The sequence below is a fragment of the Squalius cephalus genome, assembly GCF_949319135.1.
Source record: "Squalius cephalus genome assembly, chromosome: 10".
In the NCBI taxonomy this organism is placed as follows: Eukaryota; Metazoa; Chordata; class Actinopteri; order Cypriniformes; family Leuciscidae; genus Squalius; species Squalius cephalus.
In genome coordinates this window covers 30435555-30453913 of record NC_137131.1, presented here as the reverse complement: position 1 = coordinate 30453913, position 18359 = coordinate 30435555, and the positions used below count along the sequence as shown (strand labels likewise).

The following is an 18359-nucleotide window of genomic DNA, read 5'->3' as shown; positions in this document are numbered from 1 at the left end:
TGAAGTGGGCAAATCACATTGACTCCATTGTGAAAAAGGCCCAGCAGAGACTGTACTTCCTTCGCCAGCTGAAGAAGTTCAATCTGCCACAGGAGCTGCTGATCCAGTTCTACTCAGCCGTCATTGAGTCTGTTTTAAGCACTTCCATCACTGTCTGGTTTGGTTCAGCTACCAAATCGGACATCAGGAGACTACAACGGACAGTCCGGACTGCAGAGAGGATTATTGGTGCCCCCCTGCCAACCCTCCAGGACCTGTACTCTTCCAGAGTGAGGAAGAGAGCAGGTAAAATCATCACAGACTCCACTCACCCTGGACACCACCTGTTTGAACTGTTACCGTCAGGACGGCGACACAGATCACTGGCCACAAGAACATCCAGGCACAGGAACAGTTTCTTTCCACAGGCCATTTCCCTTCTGAACACTTAACATGCCCCCAAGGCATATGCCTGTAAGTGCAATACTCCCACTGTCTAGTGCAATATTCTCTAACTCAGGTGATATTTATATATATGTATGTAATCATGTAGGTTATCCCTAAATAAGACATTAAAAGACAAGTGCTGTGTAAATAAGAGTATAGTGTTTAGTGTTGTACTTCTGAAAACTGAAGGGAGTAAATTAAGTGTATAACAAAAACTATGTAATGCTTTGTGTGCTTGTCAATTCTTATATGCATCCTTGTTTCCTTTCCTCTTACCTCCATCCCCTTAGGATGCGAGGATGGAACATTAACATTAGTGAAATGGCATGTACTCACTCTATATGAAGTTCATTTTCTATTATTAAATGACAAGTGCATTAAAAACTATTATTAAACAACAGTTATTATTGGTAATAATATAACTAATATTTTTCAATGTTAAACAAAAAAAGTTAAAAAATAAAGTTAAACATGCTTAAAGGAGCTGTATGTAAGAAATGTATTTCAATTAATCATAAAATGGCCCTGATATGTCACTAGACATTAAGAAATCATGTTCATTTCAAATACTTATATCGCTGACAACAGTAGTACGGCCAGGATATTGTCATTTAAAAAGTGAACTTGCAGCCCTCAACTGATGTTGATGTTGTCATCTTGTGTTTTGGCCTGAAGCCCCACCCTCCACCTATCTACCAATCACGAAGTCAAAAGTGTTTCGGCATCCGGGTTGCCAGCTCTGCTGCTCTTACCACAGCTGCAGCTCCTTGTAGCAGCCTACGTTCCTGCTGGATCCTGCAGCATATCTGGCAACCTCGAGTCAGGGGGGAGGGGGAGCGGATACACTGCTCTACAGTAATTTGAAAGTGATTGCAGTACCAGTTTTGGCCACAATCTTACATACAGCTCCTTTAAGTTAAAGTTCATAGCTTCACTACATTAAAATTATATAAAATAATATACAAAATAAATAGATAAATACACTGTCTAAAACAAGTCTGCTTTTACAAGTTTAATGATTAATACTCACATATTGCACACTTAAATATGATTTGAAGAAGCTGCGATGTGAAAAGGAGGGGGATTTATAAGGTTTAGTTGATTAAACATTTTAGTATAGGAAACATTTGTATCCTCGCTCTTGACTCCTCAGGAAGCCTCCTCGTTCCTCGCCCTCCTCCCGGTGGAATTAAAGAATTTAGATGTCCTACATGAGAGCGGAGCTCGATCGGTTTCAGGGTCGTAGGACATACGAGCGAGAAGCAGGGCCGGATATAGGCATGGGCAAGGAGGGGCAATGCCCCCCCAAATGCCGTGACTGCCCCCCCAAACGTGATGGCATGCAAAGATCCCAAATTTAAAAAATATTTCAAGAAAAATGGTCAGTGAGCGCTCTCTGCTCTCTATCCCTCATTCAAAGTAGCTACTGATTGGTAGATGCATAGGGAGGGCGTGGCCAGTCGCTTCACCGGCTTGTGGTGAACCTGCTGAGCTTCACGTCTCAGTCAGTCACTGCAGAGCGGAGCACGCAGACACACTGTCGTCAGCTGAGCTCAGCTCCTGTTTTGAGTGTCCTTCGCCGTCAGTCACTGAAATTATTTGGTTACTCTTTCTGTAAGCGTGTTCTCATTCCCTCCATATCTCTCTATCGCTTTCTCTTGTAATTTGCACCGAGTGACGAGTCGAGTATGCGCCGATTTTAAACATGACAGACGTACTGAAGGAACATGACAACTTTCAAAGCTTTATTCTGAGTGCTGAGAGATTGTTGAGAAGGAGCGACAAAGTGTGGTCGACACTTGTAATTTAATTTCCCTTCATTTATTGCCTCACAGCACAACTTTTTCAGATAACTGAAAAAAAAGTTACACATATTACAAACTAAACAAAAAGTGAAGGTTTTCAAGTTTCAAAAGATAATATTGTCAATATGAAATGAATTAGCTAGGAACTAACAACAAATTATCAGAATAATTGTTTTTTTAAAACAAAAAATCAAACAGAATATAGATACATTTTTGTTTAAATCCTTGGTGCAAATTAGAGCAGCTTTCAAAGACAACATAAACTAAATGAAATGCTAAGCTATTAGCAGTGTCAAGCCAGATGTTAATTATTTTGTTTAGAATCAGACCAGAATCAGGTGTGTGTGTGGGGGGGGGGGGGGGGATTTTTGACTGCTAGGTTATATTCTGTGTGTGAAGGCTTATTTTATTTTAATGTTTGTGACAAGTGCTGTAGGTAACAGTGGGAAGTCTGGGAACATGGCTCTGTTCCCACAATGATTGGTTCGGCACAGCGCTACTAAAATCGCCTAGCCCTTAGATATATGAATAGATGAACTGATATGATGATAGTATAGTTAGTATAGATTTCTATGCATTTTAGGGGTTTGGGGGGATTTGACACCCCAAAAATGACTTGCCCCCCCTGATATTCTACCTGCACCCCCTAGTGGGGCTGGCTGAATCCGGCCCTGGCGAGAAGTGAGGAAACGAGGAAGCATATTGAGACGCACCTTCTGAATCCTGACCCTATTTTAATTCAAAGTAAATGGAGTCGAGGAGTCGATTCCACCGACTCCAAAATTAGGAGTCGGGAGTCGGAGTCGACTCCAAAAAAACCGGAACCGAACACCCCTAGTGTAGTGAGCTGCTGAATATTTCCGGGAACGGTGACATGTGATGATGAGTGCACGCAGGGCTGTGCACGCAGTGGTGCTCGGGCACGAGACATGAAGGCATCTGATTGGTTCTTTACATTCGCACCGAATGGCAGTGATTGGTCAGAGTTTTTACTGTCCTACAGCTGCTACAGAGGTCAGATTTTTTCCATTCCTTTTTCTGAACACATAATGTATTGACTACTATCAGAATGGAAGGACCATTTCACCCAGTATAAAAAAAAATGTTTCTGAACAGGATTACCTACCCTACCTTTAATGCCTAAATACTATATTTTAATAATGATTAATAATATCAAACACAATTTACCCAATTTATATAATTTCATTTAATTTAAAATTTCATCAATATAGTATTGCCTCTCTATATTTGAATGTTTTAATGAAGTAATGATTAATTAAAAAAAAAAAAAAGTAGAAACAAGTAGAAACTAGAAACAGCGTGAAATAAATGTTAAAACAGAATTAAGAAAGCTGCAAACTGCATCTTTCGTATAAACTCTCGTGCTCGGTCATCTCCACGGTAGAATTCGTGCTTCAGTGAGTGTACGTCGGGTGTACGCTCAAAATCAGAGTGCATTGTTGATATAAACGTGGGAACGAATGTAGGGATGAAGTTGTTCACTCAGAATTCGGACACTACTTCAAAATGGCCGACACCCTATATAGGGCACTATTTAGTGGATAGGGAACGGTTTCGGACACAGCAACAGTACAGTCCTATCTTTTGTTGTGACTGCTATAAAACAGTTTTGTAATTATTTTATATTAATCTAAAATACGAAATTCGTTCGTCCAGTCATCCAACGCGCAATTAATTTGGATAAAGCCTCCTTTAGATATTCAAATCCGTTAGGTTCACCATTGTTTTTACCTCCGTTTTTTACGCACTTACGCGAATTCATCGTCACACTACGCAGGTTTCGTTGCGTTGTTTGTGTACTTTCAATACATCCCTACGCACAAAATTCTACGACATTAAACGGGGCGGGTCCAGTTGCTTAGTGGCAGACGACATTTTACAGAACCGAGTACGCACGAATATGTTGTTTGTCTAACTCAAAGCTGGTGTATTTTTCGCTGGTGTGTTGTTTGTAAAAGTCTGTTTTCATGCTGTATGGAGATACTTGCCGATTTTCTACACACTAACCTTGTCTAAAACACCCTCATTAAACATTTTACAAATCTACCGCTTATCAGAAAAATAACTACATTTCTACAAACCAGGTAGGACCAGCTTTACTTCGTTTCGTTCTTGGGTTTTACCTTTCTGTAGGGTAAAGGAAATGAGAGGAAGTAACTCGTATGGAGACCGAGACAGAGATCGAGGACGGGACAGAGGGTGAGCCATTATTTTTAATTGATGTTTGTTTATTTGTGTCTATTAAAACATTTAATAATATCAGTTTAATTGGATATTAGATATTAGGTAATTATTATGTTGGTTTCAGTTAACGTTAACAGATTTAGCTACTTTTCATAGTATACACTTATCTCAAACAGTGCTCATAACTGCCAGGAAAAGGATTCAAAGTTAAAAAAAATGTATCTCTCACAGGCCTCGCTTTGGATCAAGTCGAGTTGTCCAACCTCCACCTAAGAAGTTTGGGAATCCAGGAGATCGGCTGAGGAAGAAGAAATGGGACCTGGACCAGCTGCCCAAATTTGAGAAGAACTTCTACAGCGAACACCCAGAGGTTCATCACATGAGTCAGGTAATAAATAACCTAAGTCTGAAATGGGCTTCCGTACATATTAATTCATTAATTAATTTACAGCAAAAACCTTATTGATTAACGTTATGTTATTTTGGTAAATCAATATAGTGAACTTTTCGGTCTACCATTTTGCTTTTATTTCATTTTTGCTTTATTTATATTTATCTTTGTATGTTAATAGTATGATGTTGAAGAATATCGCAAGAGGAAAGAGATCACCGTCAGAGGCTCCGGCTGTCCAAAGCCTGTCACCAACTTCCATCAAGCTCAGTTCCCTCGTGAGTTTAATTCACATGAGTGTGTTGAAAAAGTTTTTTTTTTTTTTTTTCTTCATCCGTGATGGAAACACACTTACTACTAAAATTTCTTCTTCTTGTATTATTTTCTGCTAGTGATGGGTCGTTCATGAACAATTCATTCATTTTGAAACAAATATTTTATAAGACTCTGGAATAATGAGTTGTCTTATAAATTTTTTGTTTGCTGTGCATGCACAACATGCATGTTTAAGTGAAAACTGCATAGGCTCTGTACAGGAAACAGAGGGTCAGGAAAAGGGTGATTACTCTAGTCTTCATTAATTTACAAAATAATTCTTTACTATATTTAACATATTTGTGCACCTATCTAAGCTAATTAAGATTTGCGTTTAAACTGCATTTGGCCAAATTTGAGTCTGAAATTGTGACTCTTTTTTTCCTCATTGCTTCTGCTGCCTAATTCCCACAACTAAATTGCTTTGTAATTTTGTTGAGTTATGTTAAAAGAGCTCTTTGAAATATTCTGGTCTTGTAGAGCAGTGGTTGCGCATAAGAATATGGAGTATTGTTTCTGTGTTTTTTAAGAATATGTGATGGAAGTGCTGCTGCAGCAGAACTTTAAGGAGCCCACTGCTATCCAGGCTCAAGGTTTTCCTTTGGCTCTCAGTGGCAGGGACATGGTGGGCATCGCACAGACTGGCTCTGGAAAAACACTGGCTGTAAGAGACCTACATCTACAACCAACAGCCAGCGAAAACACACATACTTGCAATACCCATTCCAAGTATACTCATCTTTACTTATTTCAATGTTTTCCACAGTATCTGTTGCCTGCCATAGTGCACATTAACCATCAGCCATACCCAGAGAGAGGGGATGGGCCCATCGTAAGTTGGCATACAACTTTTACCACAATAAGTAGAATTAGGCACTGATTTAGAATCAGAATGGTGTACTGTTGTTGATGCAAAATGAATCCATAATACTTTGTTAGTACATTTTTCAATCCTTCCATTTCCTGCTTTCTGTTCTGTTTAGTGTCTTGTGTTAGCACCCACACGTGAATTAGCCCAGCAGGTGCAGCAAGTGGCTTATGACTATGGCAAGTCATCCCGAATCAAGAGTACCTGTGTTTATGGTGGAGCCCCTAAAGGACCACAGATCAGAGATTTAGAAAGAGGTATGGAAACTGACCAACATCTACAACACACTAACAAAAAATACAGTTTACCTATTGTTAATGCTCAAAATTGAATCATGATTATTCTGAGAACGTTTTATTATTCATTTAATTCCTATGAACCAAGCCTATCAGAGATACTGAAAGAGTGACATTAGTGAGCTCACTAATGTCATGAGCTGCATGTGTGTAAAAGAACATAGTGCCATGCTTTACTCTTAAACATGCAGTGTTGTCGGGTTATAAATGTGTGTAATTAAATCTCAGCGTTTGCCAGTAATTATGACTTTATGGTGCCATTTATGTTTGAAAATGCATATTGCATTTATAGAGCTTTAAAGGGTGTTCACCTTAAAATGAAAATTAAGTCATAATTGTCGGTGTTGTTGTTGTTTCAATGCTGTATGCCCTTCTTTCTTTTGGACCACAAAAGGAGAATTAAAAAAAAAAAAAAAAAAAAAAACAATTGTCCCACTTGTGCTCATCATATAAATGGCAGTGAAAAGCGACCAGCATCATGCTTTTTAAAAAAGATACAAAAGTATCACTGAATGATCTCATGCAACACTTACGTTCACATCTGTCTCCTGTCATTCTGACTGTCATCAGACATACGTTGTTCTGGTCCGTTAATCTTTACACGTATTAAATACAGCGGTACTTTTTGGGGACTTCTAGGCGTTGTTTTTCATGTCGTGTATTTATCAATCTTAATTTCTCACAACTTGTTTGTTATTTCTGGGCAAGATGGAGTGAACTGCGGCGCTATTAGAGTCTCACGAACGTGCACAGTTTTAGCTGTGGACAGAAGTAGTTTTTTTTTTTTTTTTTACAAACCCTATCATATACCCCTAGAACACTTGGAATATACGGCACGTGTCACATGGGATCATTCTGTGATACATTTGCTTCTTTTTTAAAAAGCTTGATGCTAGTTGTTATTAACTGCCATTTTTTCTCCTTTTATGGTCCCCAAAAAAAGAAGGGCATACAGCATTAGAACACCACTAGGGTTAGTAAATGATGACTTAATTTTAATTTTAGAGTGGACTATCCCTTTAAACAAGTTCATTGACAGTTGCTGATTGTTAACAGTTCAATGGAAGTTACTCCCATAAGTCATGCAAAGCGTCATGGAGTGTAGAAAAAAAGTTGTCTTGAGCTGTGGTTCTCAGCCCTTTTCCTGGACTAGTGTAATAGTAACTGTGAATATTTTCTAAGTAAATTAATCAGGAATAGTTAAGGGCTTTCCTTTCAATAAACAATGTTTGACCTCCTAAAGGTGTTGAAATCTGCATTGCCACACCTGGCCGTCTGATCGACTTCCTGGAGGTAGGAAAAACCAACCTGCGCCGTTGCACCTACCTGGTGCTAGATGAGGCTGATCGTATGTTGGACATGGGTTTTGAACCCCAAATCCGCAAAATTCTTGACCAAATTAGAGTAAGTTCTGTCCTTTTGTGAAACAGTCTCCAGTGTTCACTTGAAACAGAATTTGACAGTTCATGGATGTTAACATTACACATACAGCAATGCTAGACTGAGAATTTTAATCAGCAATGATTATGCACTCAAAAAATTGTCCTGGTCTGTGTTTAAGATTGCTACCCATAATCACTTTCCTCTGAATACATATCAAGCTCAATCTTTTACGTTTACTGCGGTTCCTGTTTCCTTCAGCCTGACAGACAGACTCTCATGTGGAGTGCTACCTGGCCTAAAGAAGTGCGTCAGCTGGCTGAAGATTTCCTCCATGACTATGTCCAAATCAACATAGGAGCTCTAGAACTAAGCGCAAACCACAACATTCTGCAAATAGTGGATGTCTGCATGGAAAATGAAAAAGACAACAAGTGAGCTGAAGTATTGGACATGAAATTTATTGAGCTTTTATTATAGTCATTGCGATTTGTGTTGGTCTACTTTCCTATTTGTATGTATAAATCAAGATGAAAGTGTTTCAAAGAAATGTTTGTGCTCAAAGGCTGATTCAGCTGATGGAGGAAATCATGGCTGAAAAGGAGAACAAAACCATCATCTTTGTCGAGACAAAGAAACGTTGTGATGAACTGACTCGCAGAATGCGAAGAGATGGGTGAGAGATCTTTATAATCCCTCTTAAAGGTTTTTATAAAATCATATAGTATGCTGATGCAATGTGTGTTCTGTCTTCATCCAGGTGGCCTGCAATGTGTATTCATGGTGACAAAAGCCAACCAGAGAGGGACTGGGTACTATCAGGTGAAGTTTTTAAGCTTCACATTTTATTGAAGCAGGCTGTTACATTTCTTCCTGACAGTTCTCACTTTGTTGTGCTGTGTGTTATGTATTTCCAGAGTTCCGCAGTGGAAAAGCTCCAATTTTGATCGCTACTGACGTTGCCTCACGGGGTCTGGGTATGGTCTGATACTTGATACTTATTCAGAACAGTTTCTTAATTTTTTTTGGTCTAAAATTCTAAACGGAATGATTATCTGATCGCCACTAAATAATGTAGATAATATATAGACAACACTTTGACATGTACAACATTGTCACATAATTGTGGAATGCTCAAACTTTGTGCCCATAGAGATGCACTGCTTAAGCAGATGTCATTCCTAGTCACACAAACACAGGGCTGCAAACTGCTCATCTTTTTTGGGGAGACAGTTTATGTTTTGAAAGCAAAATCGCTTTTGTGAGACCCGAAAACTTGAGTATAATAGCTTTAGCCTAAAATACATTAAATCATTAAAATTAAGTGAAATGTTTGCTAGAAATTTCTTTCATGAGAAATTCCCACTCAAGCATGTCCTCAGATATGTAATTGTTTGACCTTTTTCACACCTTATGAGTTTGCATCCCTGCAAACAGCTAATCAAAGTATTTTTTCAAGTAATTATGTCAGACAGACACCTAAATGTTGATCGATAAATAAGTGCACTAATGTCATATCTTATTGGTAACAATGAAACTTGGTCAATGCACATAGCCAAGTCCCATGTCCCTTAGAGTGTGTTCACACTTGTTGTTCAGTTCTTTTGGTCCGGACCAAAAAAGAAAGCAATACATTTTTGTTTTAATTGGACCAAACCGGTCAAGTGTGAACTTTTTTTCAAATATATCAAGTGAAAAGTATTTGTATAATGCTTTTCACAGTACACATTGATTCAAAACTACAGAAAATAGTGAAGATATTATAGACATGAAAATAAAATATGACAAATACATATATCATGCCTCACTCTGGGGGAATTTAGAGAAGGTGAAGGAGTGTTCAGATTGACAACTATTTACAATGGCCATGCTATTCCTTTTCTGAGAGAATTGAAGGTTTCCATCATTGTGGCAATGCAATGAAGTTAAGTAGAACTCAACTTACTAAAAATTAACTGTGATCCTCTACCTGAGACTACAGATGGATAGTCATCAGTCAAGTAGGAATTCTCAACACAACCGCACAGAGATTTGGCTACATCCAGTTATTTAATCTGTGTCGGTGTGAACGCCCCTTTTACTTTTTGTCCAGTTGATGAACAGAGAACAGTGTTTTGTGTACTTGAAGGGTCTATTTCATTTTCCACATTCTACTTCATCTTGTGCATCTAGTGGACCTTTCTTTTTTTAACCGCTCAAATCGCTTGCACATGTGCTGTTGTCTGCACACAAGTCTCCACAGATACAAAAATAGGGCTGCATGTAGACAATGTGCACAGACATCTGCGGATTGTGCTGAGGAGGAAAATTGTCATATGGACTGCCCACAATATGAAGTGGAATGCAAAAAAATATGCTTTCAGGTTAAGACTTGTCAGACTTTAGGAGGAGGATAGACATTAAGAACAGTTTTTAACCTAAATTTATATCTATAGTTTCAACACCTAGAAATAGAACAGAAATAGAATTCTACCATTTGTTTAGGATTATTTTGGTTCAGACCTTAATGGCTTCTCTCTTTACAGTTGGAAAAACATCACATTCATTTTGGGAACATTTGGTTTGATCTTTTTACTCTTGTCCTTTCCTCTCTTATGTACTTTGCTCAAAACAAGTGAAGGCTGGGAAGAAAAAATATTTATTGACACGTCAAGTTCACATTTAATGGTAAAAAGGACTCTGGGCTGACGGTGACTGACTGGTGGGCTGCTTCGTCAGTTTCCAAATTCCACAATCAAGCTGTTCCAAACATGATAAACTTGTGCTGTCTGTTTCTTGTTACTAATGTAAAAATCCTCGCACATGTGGGGCTCACCGGCTCGCTGTTGACCCTAGCACGGATCTAGGGGAGCTGCTATCCTTCCCTCCTCTTCCCTGGGTCCTAATGCCAGTCTCCTTCCTGAACAAATTGTGTACAAGTGTCCTGTTATCTTGGAAGATGTTAATCCGTAGTCATGGTCAGAATAGAGTTGGTCAGAACTTTTTACTTTTTTTTTTTTTTGTGCAAAACTTCTTTCTGGAATCATTCATGTCTGGGTGAACAATGACCTCACAAAAATATTAGAAATTGCTAATTTGTTTTGTCTGGGTATGTTTGGGTTATTTTAGAGAGTCTTACACTATTATTGTTCTTTTTCCCCTTCAGGATTTTTGACTTCCTAACTGCCAGCCCAGACATGCTGTGCCAATTTGACACAGTGGCCTCCCTCTACCATGTTACCAGACACTAGCACAGGGCTTGATATGGATAAACTCCCTCAGCTGCGCCCGTATTTATCTAGTCTTATGGGCTAGCGGCATCGACTAACTTACTTTTCTTGTTTTGTTTTTTTCCTTCTTCAAAATCTGGATTGACCATAATTTTTTTTTTTTTTTTTTATCTCAAAAGGATACTATGGCCCCTCATGGCTCTGTTAGATTCCAGGAAAGTCTGCCCCTAAGATAGTTTTGGGGCTGAATGGCCCACAGAGTTCTAGAGAGAGGGAGAGAGAAAGTTAAGAGTGCTGGATACAGTCCTGTCCGGTTTGTGGAGGCCCTACAACCCAGCGAGAGAGAGAGAACTGGGGCAGAGCCGGTTCTGCTCCCGCCTGGCGTTGCTGGGGCAGGGCCGAGGGTGAAGGGGGGGCAGCTCAACGCGTGAGCCCACATTAACCTCTTCCTCTTGGGCCGCTCCACGGGACCCAGGACTGATCCCAGCCAAGAGTAACCTAACCTAGGGTAAGTACCTGATGATGCCCTAGTCACTGCCCTGTTCATGAGAACTGTTTCCATAGTGTGGCAAATGTCCTTTAAGTTTGTTTGAATGGGTGTGGTAAGTGCCATGGTATATTAGGTCATTATTATACATGACTGTATTTCCATTTTAGCACGTTGCATTCTTTAGATATCTAAAATAGCATAAACTATCATTATCATTTTCCAAAAGGAGACTGTTTTCTTTTAGGGTCAATAGCAGTGTTGTTAGAGCCCCTTTTAATCTGTAATAAGAAACAGACTTTTAAGATGTCAAAAAAAATAAATAAAAAAAAAACCTTCACCTTATGTTTAATGAACTCCTGACATTTCTCCTCTTTAATACTACCTAAAGTATTGCTGGTTACAAATAGTCTAAATATAAACTGAATCATTGTTAATTTACATTGATAGTTCATGTAATACTTAAGATACTAAAGATTAGATTAACCATTTATCTTTGGAATAGGTGAGTACTCAAAGCTAAGTTTTTATTTATTTATTTATTTATTTATTTATTTTACTGTATAGTGTTGGTCTCCTTAAAGGCGGTTTCTCACTAGTCGATTGAAAACAGGCATTAAAAAAAAAAAAAAATATATATATATATATATATGTATTTATATATATATATATATTTATATATATTATATATATTTATATTTATATATATATATATATATATATATATATATAAAAAATATAATAGAATATTATATATATACATCATATATATACACATACATACATCATACATACACATACATACATATATACACATATATGTATATATATGTGTGTATGTATGATGTATGTATGTATATATATATATATATATATATATATATATATATATATGTATGTGTGTATATATGTGTATGTATGTATGTGTATGTATGTATGTATGTGTATGTGTATGTGTGTGTATATATATATATATATATATATATATATACACTGCTCAAAAAAATAAAGGGAACGCTTTTTAATCAGAGAATAGCATCAAGTCAGTTAAACTCCTGGGATATTGATCTGGTCAGTTAAGTAACAGAGGGGGTTGGTAATCAGTTCCAGCTGCTTTAGTGTTAATGACATTAACAGCAGGTGCACTAGATGGGCAACAGTGAGACAACCCCCAAAACAGGAATGGTTTTACAGGTGGAGGCCACTGACATTTTTTCCCTACTCATCTTTTCGGACTGTTTTTCACCAGTTTTGCATTTGGCTAGGGTCAGTGTCACTACTGGTAGCATGAGGCGATACCTGGACCCTACAGAGGTTGCGCAGGCAGTCCAGCTCCTTCAGGATGGCTCATCAATACGTGCCATTGCCAGAAGGTTTGCTGTGTCTCCCAGCACAGTCTCAAGAGCATGGAGGAGATTCCAGGAAGACAGACAGCTACTCTAGGAGAGCTGGACAGGGCCGTAGAAGGTCCTTAACCCATCAGCAGGACCGGTATCTGCTCCTTTGTGCGAGGAGGAACATGATGAGCACTGCCAGAGCCCTACAAAATGACCTCCAGCAGGCCACTGGTGTGAATGTCTCTGACCAAACAATCAGAAACAGACTTCATGAGGGTGGTCTGAGGGCCCAACGTCCTCTAGTGGGCCCTATGCTCACTGCCCAGCACCAGGGAGCTCGATTGGCATTTCCCATTAAACACCAGAATTGGCAGGTCCGCCACTGGTGCCCTGTGGTATTCACAAATGAGAGCAGGTTCACCCTGAGCACGTGACAGACAGGAAAGGGTCTGGAGAAGCCGTGGAGAATGTTATGCTGCCTGTAACATTGTTCAGCATGACCGGTTTGGTGGTGGGTCAGTGATGGTCTGGGGAGGCATATCCATGGAGGGACGCACAGACCTCTGCAGGCTAGACAATGGCACCCTGACTGCCATTAGGTATTGGGATGAAATCCTTGGATCCATTGTCAGACCCTATGCTGGTGCAGTGGGTCCTGGGTTCCTCCTGGTGCACAACAATGCCCGGCCTCATGTGGCGAGAGCATGCAGGCAGTTCCTGGAGGATGAAGGAATGATAACATTGAAGGGCCACCACGCTCACCTGACCTACATCCAGTAGAACACCTCTGGGACATTGTGTTTCGGTCCATCTGACATCACCTGGTTGCACCTCAGACTGTCCAGGAGCTCAGTGATGCGCTGGTCCAGATCTGGGAGGAAATACCCCAGGACACCATCCGTCGTCTCATTAGGAGCATGCCCCGACGTTGTCAGGCATGCATACAAGCACGTGGGGGCCATACAAACTACTGAGTACCATTTTGAGTTGCTGCAATGAAATTTCAGCAAAACTGACAAGCCTGCTGCATCATTTTTTCACTTAGATTTCCGGGGTGTCTTTGAATTCAATCATCTGTAGGTTGATCATTTTCATTTCCATCAAACGATGTGGCATCCTTTCGTTCATAACACATTACCCAGGCCATATTAGTATAGATATCCAGCATGATATTTTTCCCCATTGAGATCTGATGTGTTTTCAAAGTGTTCCTTTAATTTTTTTTGAGCAGTGTATGTATATGTATATATATATCGTATCGTCTCACACTATTCTGTATCGTCTCACACTATTCTGTTCAGTGCTTTCACACTAGCACTTTTTGGTGCGCACCTGGTTTTGTTTGACATCAGTGTTCAGTTCGTTTGGATGATGCGAACGCTGTTTTCCAAAACCTGGGACCATTAGAAATCGACTGAAAAATCGTCTAGTGAGACCCTGTCTTTAGGTTGAATAAAGACAGACCTTTATCTGAATGATTAATATTGTAGTAGTGATGCACTGAAATTTCAGCTTCCGAAATTCAGTTTTGGAGGGAAGAATTCATTGACTGAAATGGTGCATTAATTAGCACTCTTCTGATGGTGTGTTTTAAATGAATCCAGTGTTTATTTTGTGTACACAACGTGAATAAGCTATAACTTGGGCTGGGATGACAATGTAAATTTCTAGTTTTTTTAAAGATTTTAATTTTGATGGACTGCGATCATTTAGTCTAAGTTTTTTCCATTGATACATTAGCAAAACTTAACTTAACATTATTTGTAGTGCATATACAATCCAATAATAACAACAGTAACCTTTGTGCTTTGTTACTTTTGAGTCTGAGCTTTCAAATTCAACAGTAAATGTCCTTTGAATGTGAACAAATAAAATAAATTCATTTTGGTGCATCACTAGTTTTATATATACATTTATATATTAATTAACACCTGGATATTTATGACTGTTGATGACAGCATACTTAAAAACGTCAAAAAATCTGTGCCAATTGTCTTATTGAAAGATTATTGATAGACAAACTTACTCCAAAGCCATGCCTGTAAAATCCATGAAGAGATCCCAAACACAGATGAGTGAATAATTCCAGTACTGCTGTCGCAGTGAACTAGGCAATGGTCCATTCCTTCTGTCTACTTCACTAATTTCTACCTTTTTTCTTCCTCCATAAATTACCTTGTCCCCATGAAGATGTGGAGGATGTTAAATTTGTCATCAACTATGACTATCCAAACTCTTCTGAGGATTATGTTCATCGCATTGGGCGCACAGCCCGTAGCACCAACAAAGGTACAGCCTACACCTTCTTCACACCTGGGAACCTTCGGCAGGCTCGTGATCTGGTCAGAGTTCTTGAGGAGGCTAGACAGGCCATCAACCCCAAACTACTGCAGTTGGTGGACACAGGCCGTGGGGGAGGTGAGAGTTTCAAGATGAGCTGCAGTTGGGCAGTTATATTTTAGTTTGTTTCATGTCCTTGAGAGATCTAGATTCCCAGTCTAGTTTGGCACCATTTAGTTATTTTTCACATTTCAAATTCTCGTATCTCTAACCTAATTTCTGGCCTCTCACTGGCTACTTCCATAGGTGGAAGGATGCGTTACCGTGGCAACAACTCAAGCTCAAATAACCCCAACATGATGTACCAGGACGAATGTGATCGGCGTATGAGCTCTGCATCTGGGGGGAACAAGGGCAGCCGCAGCAGTAACTTTAGCCGCGATGGAAGGTCAGGTGGGAGCAGCCGTGACGACCGTTTGTCCTCTTCTTACAGAGATCGCAATAGGGATGGACGAAACAACTACAACTCAGGACCCTCCTACAACAGTGAAGGAGGTGACCAATACCAGAGCTATGGGGGTGGAGGAGGGGGGCAGTATGGCTCCAGAGGGGGAGGCTCACATCCAGGTGGGGGAGCGGGAGGGCAAGATCAGGCTGGACCTCCCCAAGGTCTGTTTGGAGCGCCGCCTCCAACTCCTCCTCAGCCTGGGCCGGGTCCGCAACCACTCATGGCACAACAGTTCCCTCCTCCACCACAGCCTGTCATGGGCTTCATGGGTCCTGGCCCATACCCATTTGCCTCACCACCACCCCTTCCTCCCCCTCCCAGAAAGTAGCATCCAGAGGCATTGCTGTCTTTTCAAACCTTTTCTTTTTGCAATAGTAACCTGCCCTGCTACCAGTCGGAGCATTTGAATATAGCTGTGTAATATGGTGGGCTCTTTATTTTCTTTTGTGTTGTCATAGAAAAGGATGGCTTTGCATTTAATTAAAGCTGCAGTTGGCAAGCCTGGCTGATTTAGGGGATTTAGCCAAAATTTTTAATATTTACAACTCTCATACCCCTCCCCCACAACCACCGAACACCCTCCCATCGAGTTCGTGCTCGTCAGTGCGTGTGCACCAGATTTTCTGTGAACGTGCCCCTCTCTTTAGCATCGATCAAAACCATGGAGTACTCAGAGTTAACCGAGGAATTGGAAGCTTGTTAGTAGATTTTCTCTCCGCCATCCCGCTTCGTACAATCCAACACACCTGCGAACTTCAGGCGTGTGCATGTGATATTGTAAGGTGGCGAAGGGGGAGGGGGGATCTGTGGCATGTGCACGAACTGTGATTGACAGTCAGGTCTCACACAGCCCTGTGCTGATTGGACCAAAAGAACCGGGAGCAGTGGATTTTTGCAAAACAAATAACAGGCTCTAGGTGGAGGTAGAAGCACGTGTTTTTTTCTAAAACCAGCTGATTGATGTTGTTCTGTCGGAGCATAGTGTCTGTTTCAGTGAATATGATCAAAAAATCTTGCCGACTGCAGCTTTAAGCCAGTGGTCCAGAGTCTTGAGAGAAAGGCCTCTTGTTTAATACAATACTTGTTTTTTGGTTCTTAAATCTGTCCTGAAGCAAAACCTTCTACGAGGCATCTTAAGTTTGTCAGTTTAGTTTTTATCTACTTTTTTAACGTGTATCTTCCTAAATACATCTTTTGATTACAGTTGGTCAGTACTTATTCATGATGATTATTGAAGTTTTTTAAAGCAGTGTAATTTGTTTCATTAAAGATACTTCATTGATTTCTTAATTACTTAGTTTTGCTAACTTTTAGCCATTTTGATAACTTCAACCACACACCCTGGAAAACCCTCCTGCCAATGTCTGCCAACTCTATGTCATCAACCTGCAAACATGCACATTCACGATCCGTGGATACTAAATGAATTAAGGGTGTAGTAGAGTTACATTCAAACTATTTTAAGGCATGAATACATTTTCACAGGAAAAAACATTTAAATATATAATTTTGGTGATCAAAGATGAGTTAAGGTATAAAATTATTGAGTACAATTATTGTTCATTCAGTTAATGAATGAACAGAACATTGTAGCGTACCTCCCATCCGATAAATCACAATAAGCTTTGAGCTTTATTCATTTTGATATGAAATAAGTTTGAGCTTTCATATTCTGTCCATTTTATTTATGAAATTCAAACAATACCGCTATAGCGGTTCAGTTCAAGCGAAGCAGCAGCACGGCGCACACGTGAACCGATCATCTCTTCCGCTTAACTACTAGTTACAGCATGAAATAAACATGAATGAACATCAGAAGGAATGTTAAAAGATAAAGTACAACTTACTGAAATCAGTCTCATGTAATCGCTCAGTCAGTGTTTCAACCGCGGAAAGACGTCAATAATACAGCTTGTGAACCAGGGGTGTCCAATCCTGTTCCTGGAGATCTACCTTCCTGCAAAGTTCATCTCCAACCCTGATCCAACACAACTGAAGCAGCTAATTAAGATCTTCAGGAGCACTTAATAATTACAGACAGGTGTGTTTGATCAGGGTTGGATCTGAACTCCTCAGGTAGGTAGATCTCCTAGAACTGGATTGGGCACCCCTGTTGTAATGTTACATTTACCTCAGAAAAACCATTTAATGACCATCTTGTTAGTCAGCTAGAACACATAATTATGCCATTAAAATTATATTATCACATTATTATTATAAAAAAAACTTCCTTTGTATAATTTAAAATGTGTTTAACCTGTAATGTTATAGTAATGTATCAACTGGGGTTCCCTGTAGTTTACAGAATTAGTTGAGACATTTTTTCCTTGGAAATTTGCCATGTACTGTACCTAATACATACACCAATTAATCGATACCAAATTGAATTGGATTAAATCGGAATTGAATCACAATCTTGAGAATCCAAATCAAATCGAATCGTGAAATTTGTCAATACCCAGCCCTACAAGCAATGTTTTCATATCAACATTTTAGTGATGGTTTGACTGTCGAACACGACTGACTGAATTAATTCTTTACCATGAGTCTCTTTTAAAACTTCACTAAATGAATATGCGTGTGCCACTCAAACCAGCAACAGATAAAGGAGTAAACAATCTAAATCGGACTACTTTTCTGTTTGGTGATCATGCAACATCAAACCACATTTACAGTACCAAAGTCACGTGTCAGAGGTGAATATTTGCAGGTTATAAGATTTTTAGGTTTCTTCTCATCATGCAAGCGCATGCTATCACTTTGAGAAAACCAGTGAAAAACAGAAAATAAAAATATTTACACATGACTGTACTATTTATCGAAAATAATGCTGTGTGGACCATTTATGTTAA

At 39.5% G+C, this 18359-nt stretch overlaps 1 protein-coding gene across 1 annotated transcript; it reads left to right on the top strand.

Moving 5' to 3' along the window:
* Positions 1–3902: 3902 nt before the first annotated feature.
* On the top strand, positions 3903–18346 carry ddx17 (DEAD-box helicase 17). Its single transcript, XM_079883301.1, has 13 exons — positions 3903–4451; positions 4668–4824; positions 5009–5105; positions 5673–5806; positions 5909–5974; positions 6126–6267; positions 7550–7710; positions 7948–8120; positions 8252–8362; positions 8447–8508; positions 8604–8663; positions 14910–15137; positions 15306–18346. Exons 1-13 carry the CDS (start codon positions 4396–4398, stop codon positions 15833–15835), a joined length of 1977 nt encoding a protein of 658 aa, XP_079739427.1. The 5' UTR covers positions 3903–4395; the 3' UTR covers positions 15836–18346.
* The last annotated feature ends 13 nt before the right edge of the window (positions 18347–18359 follow it).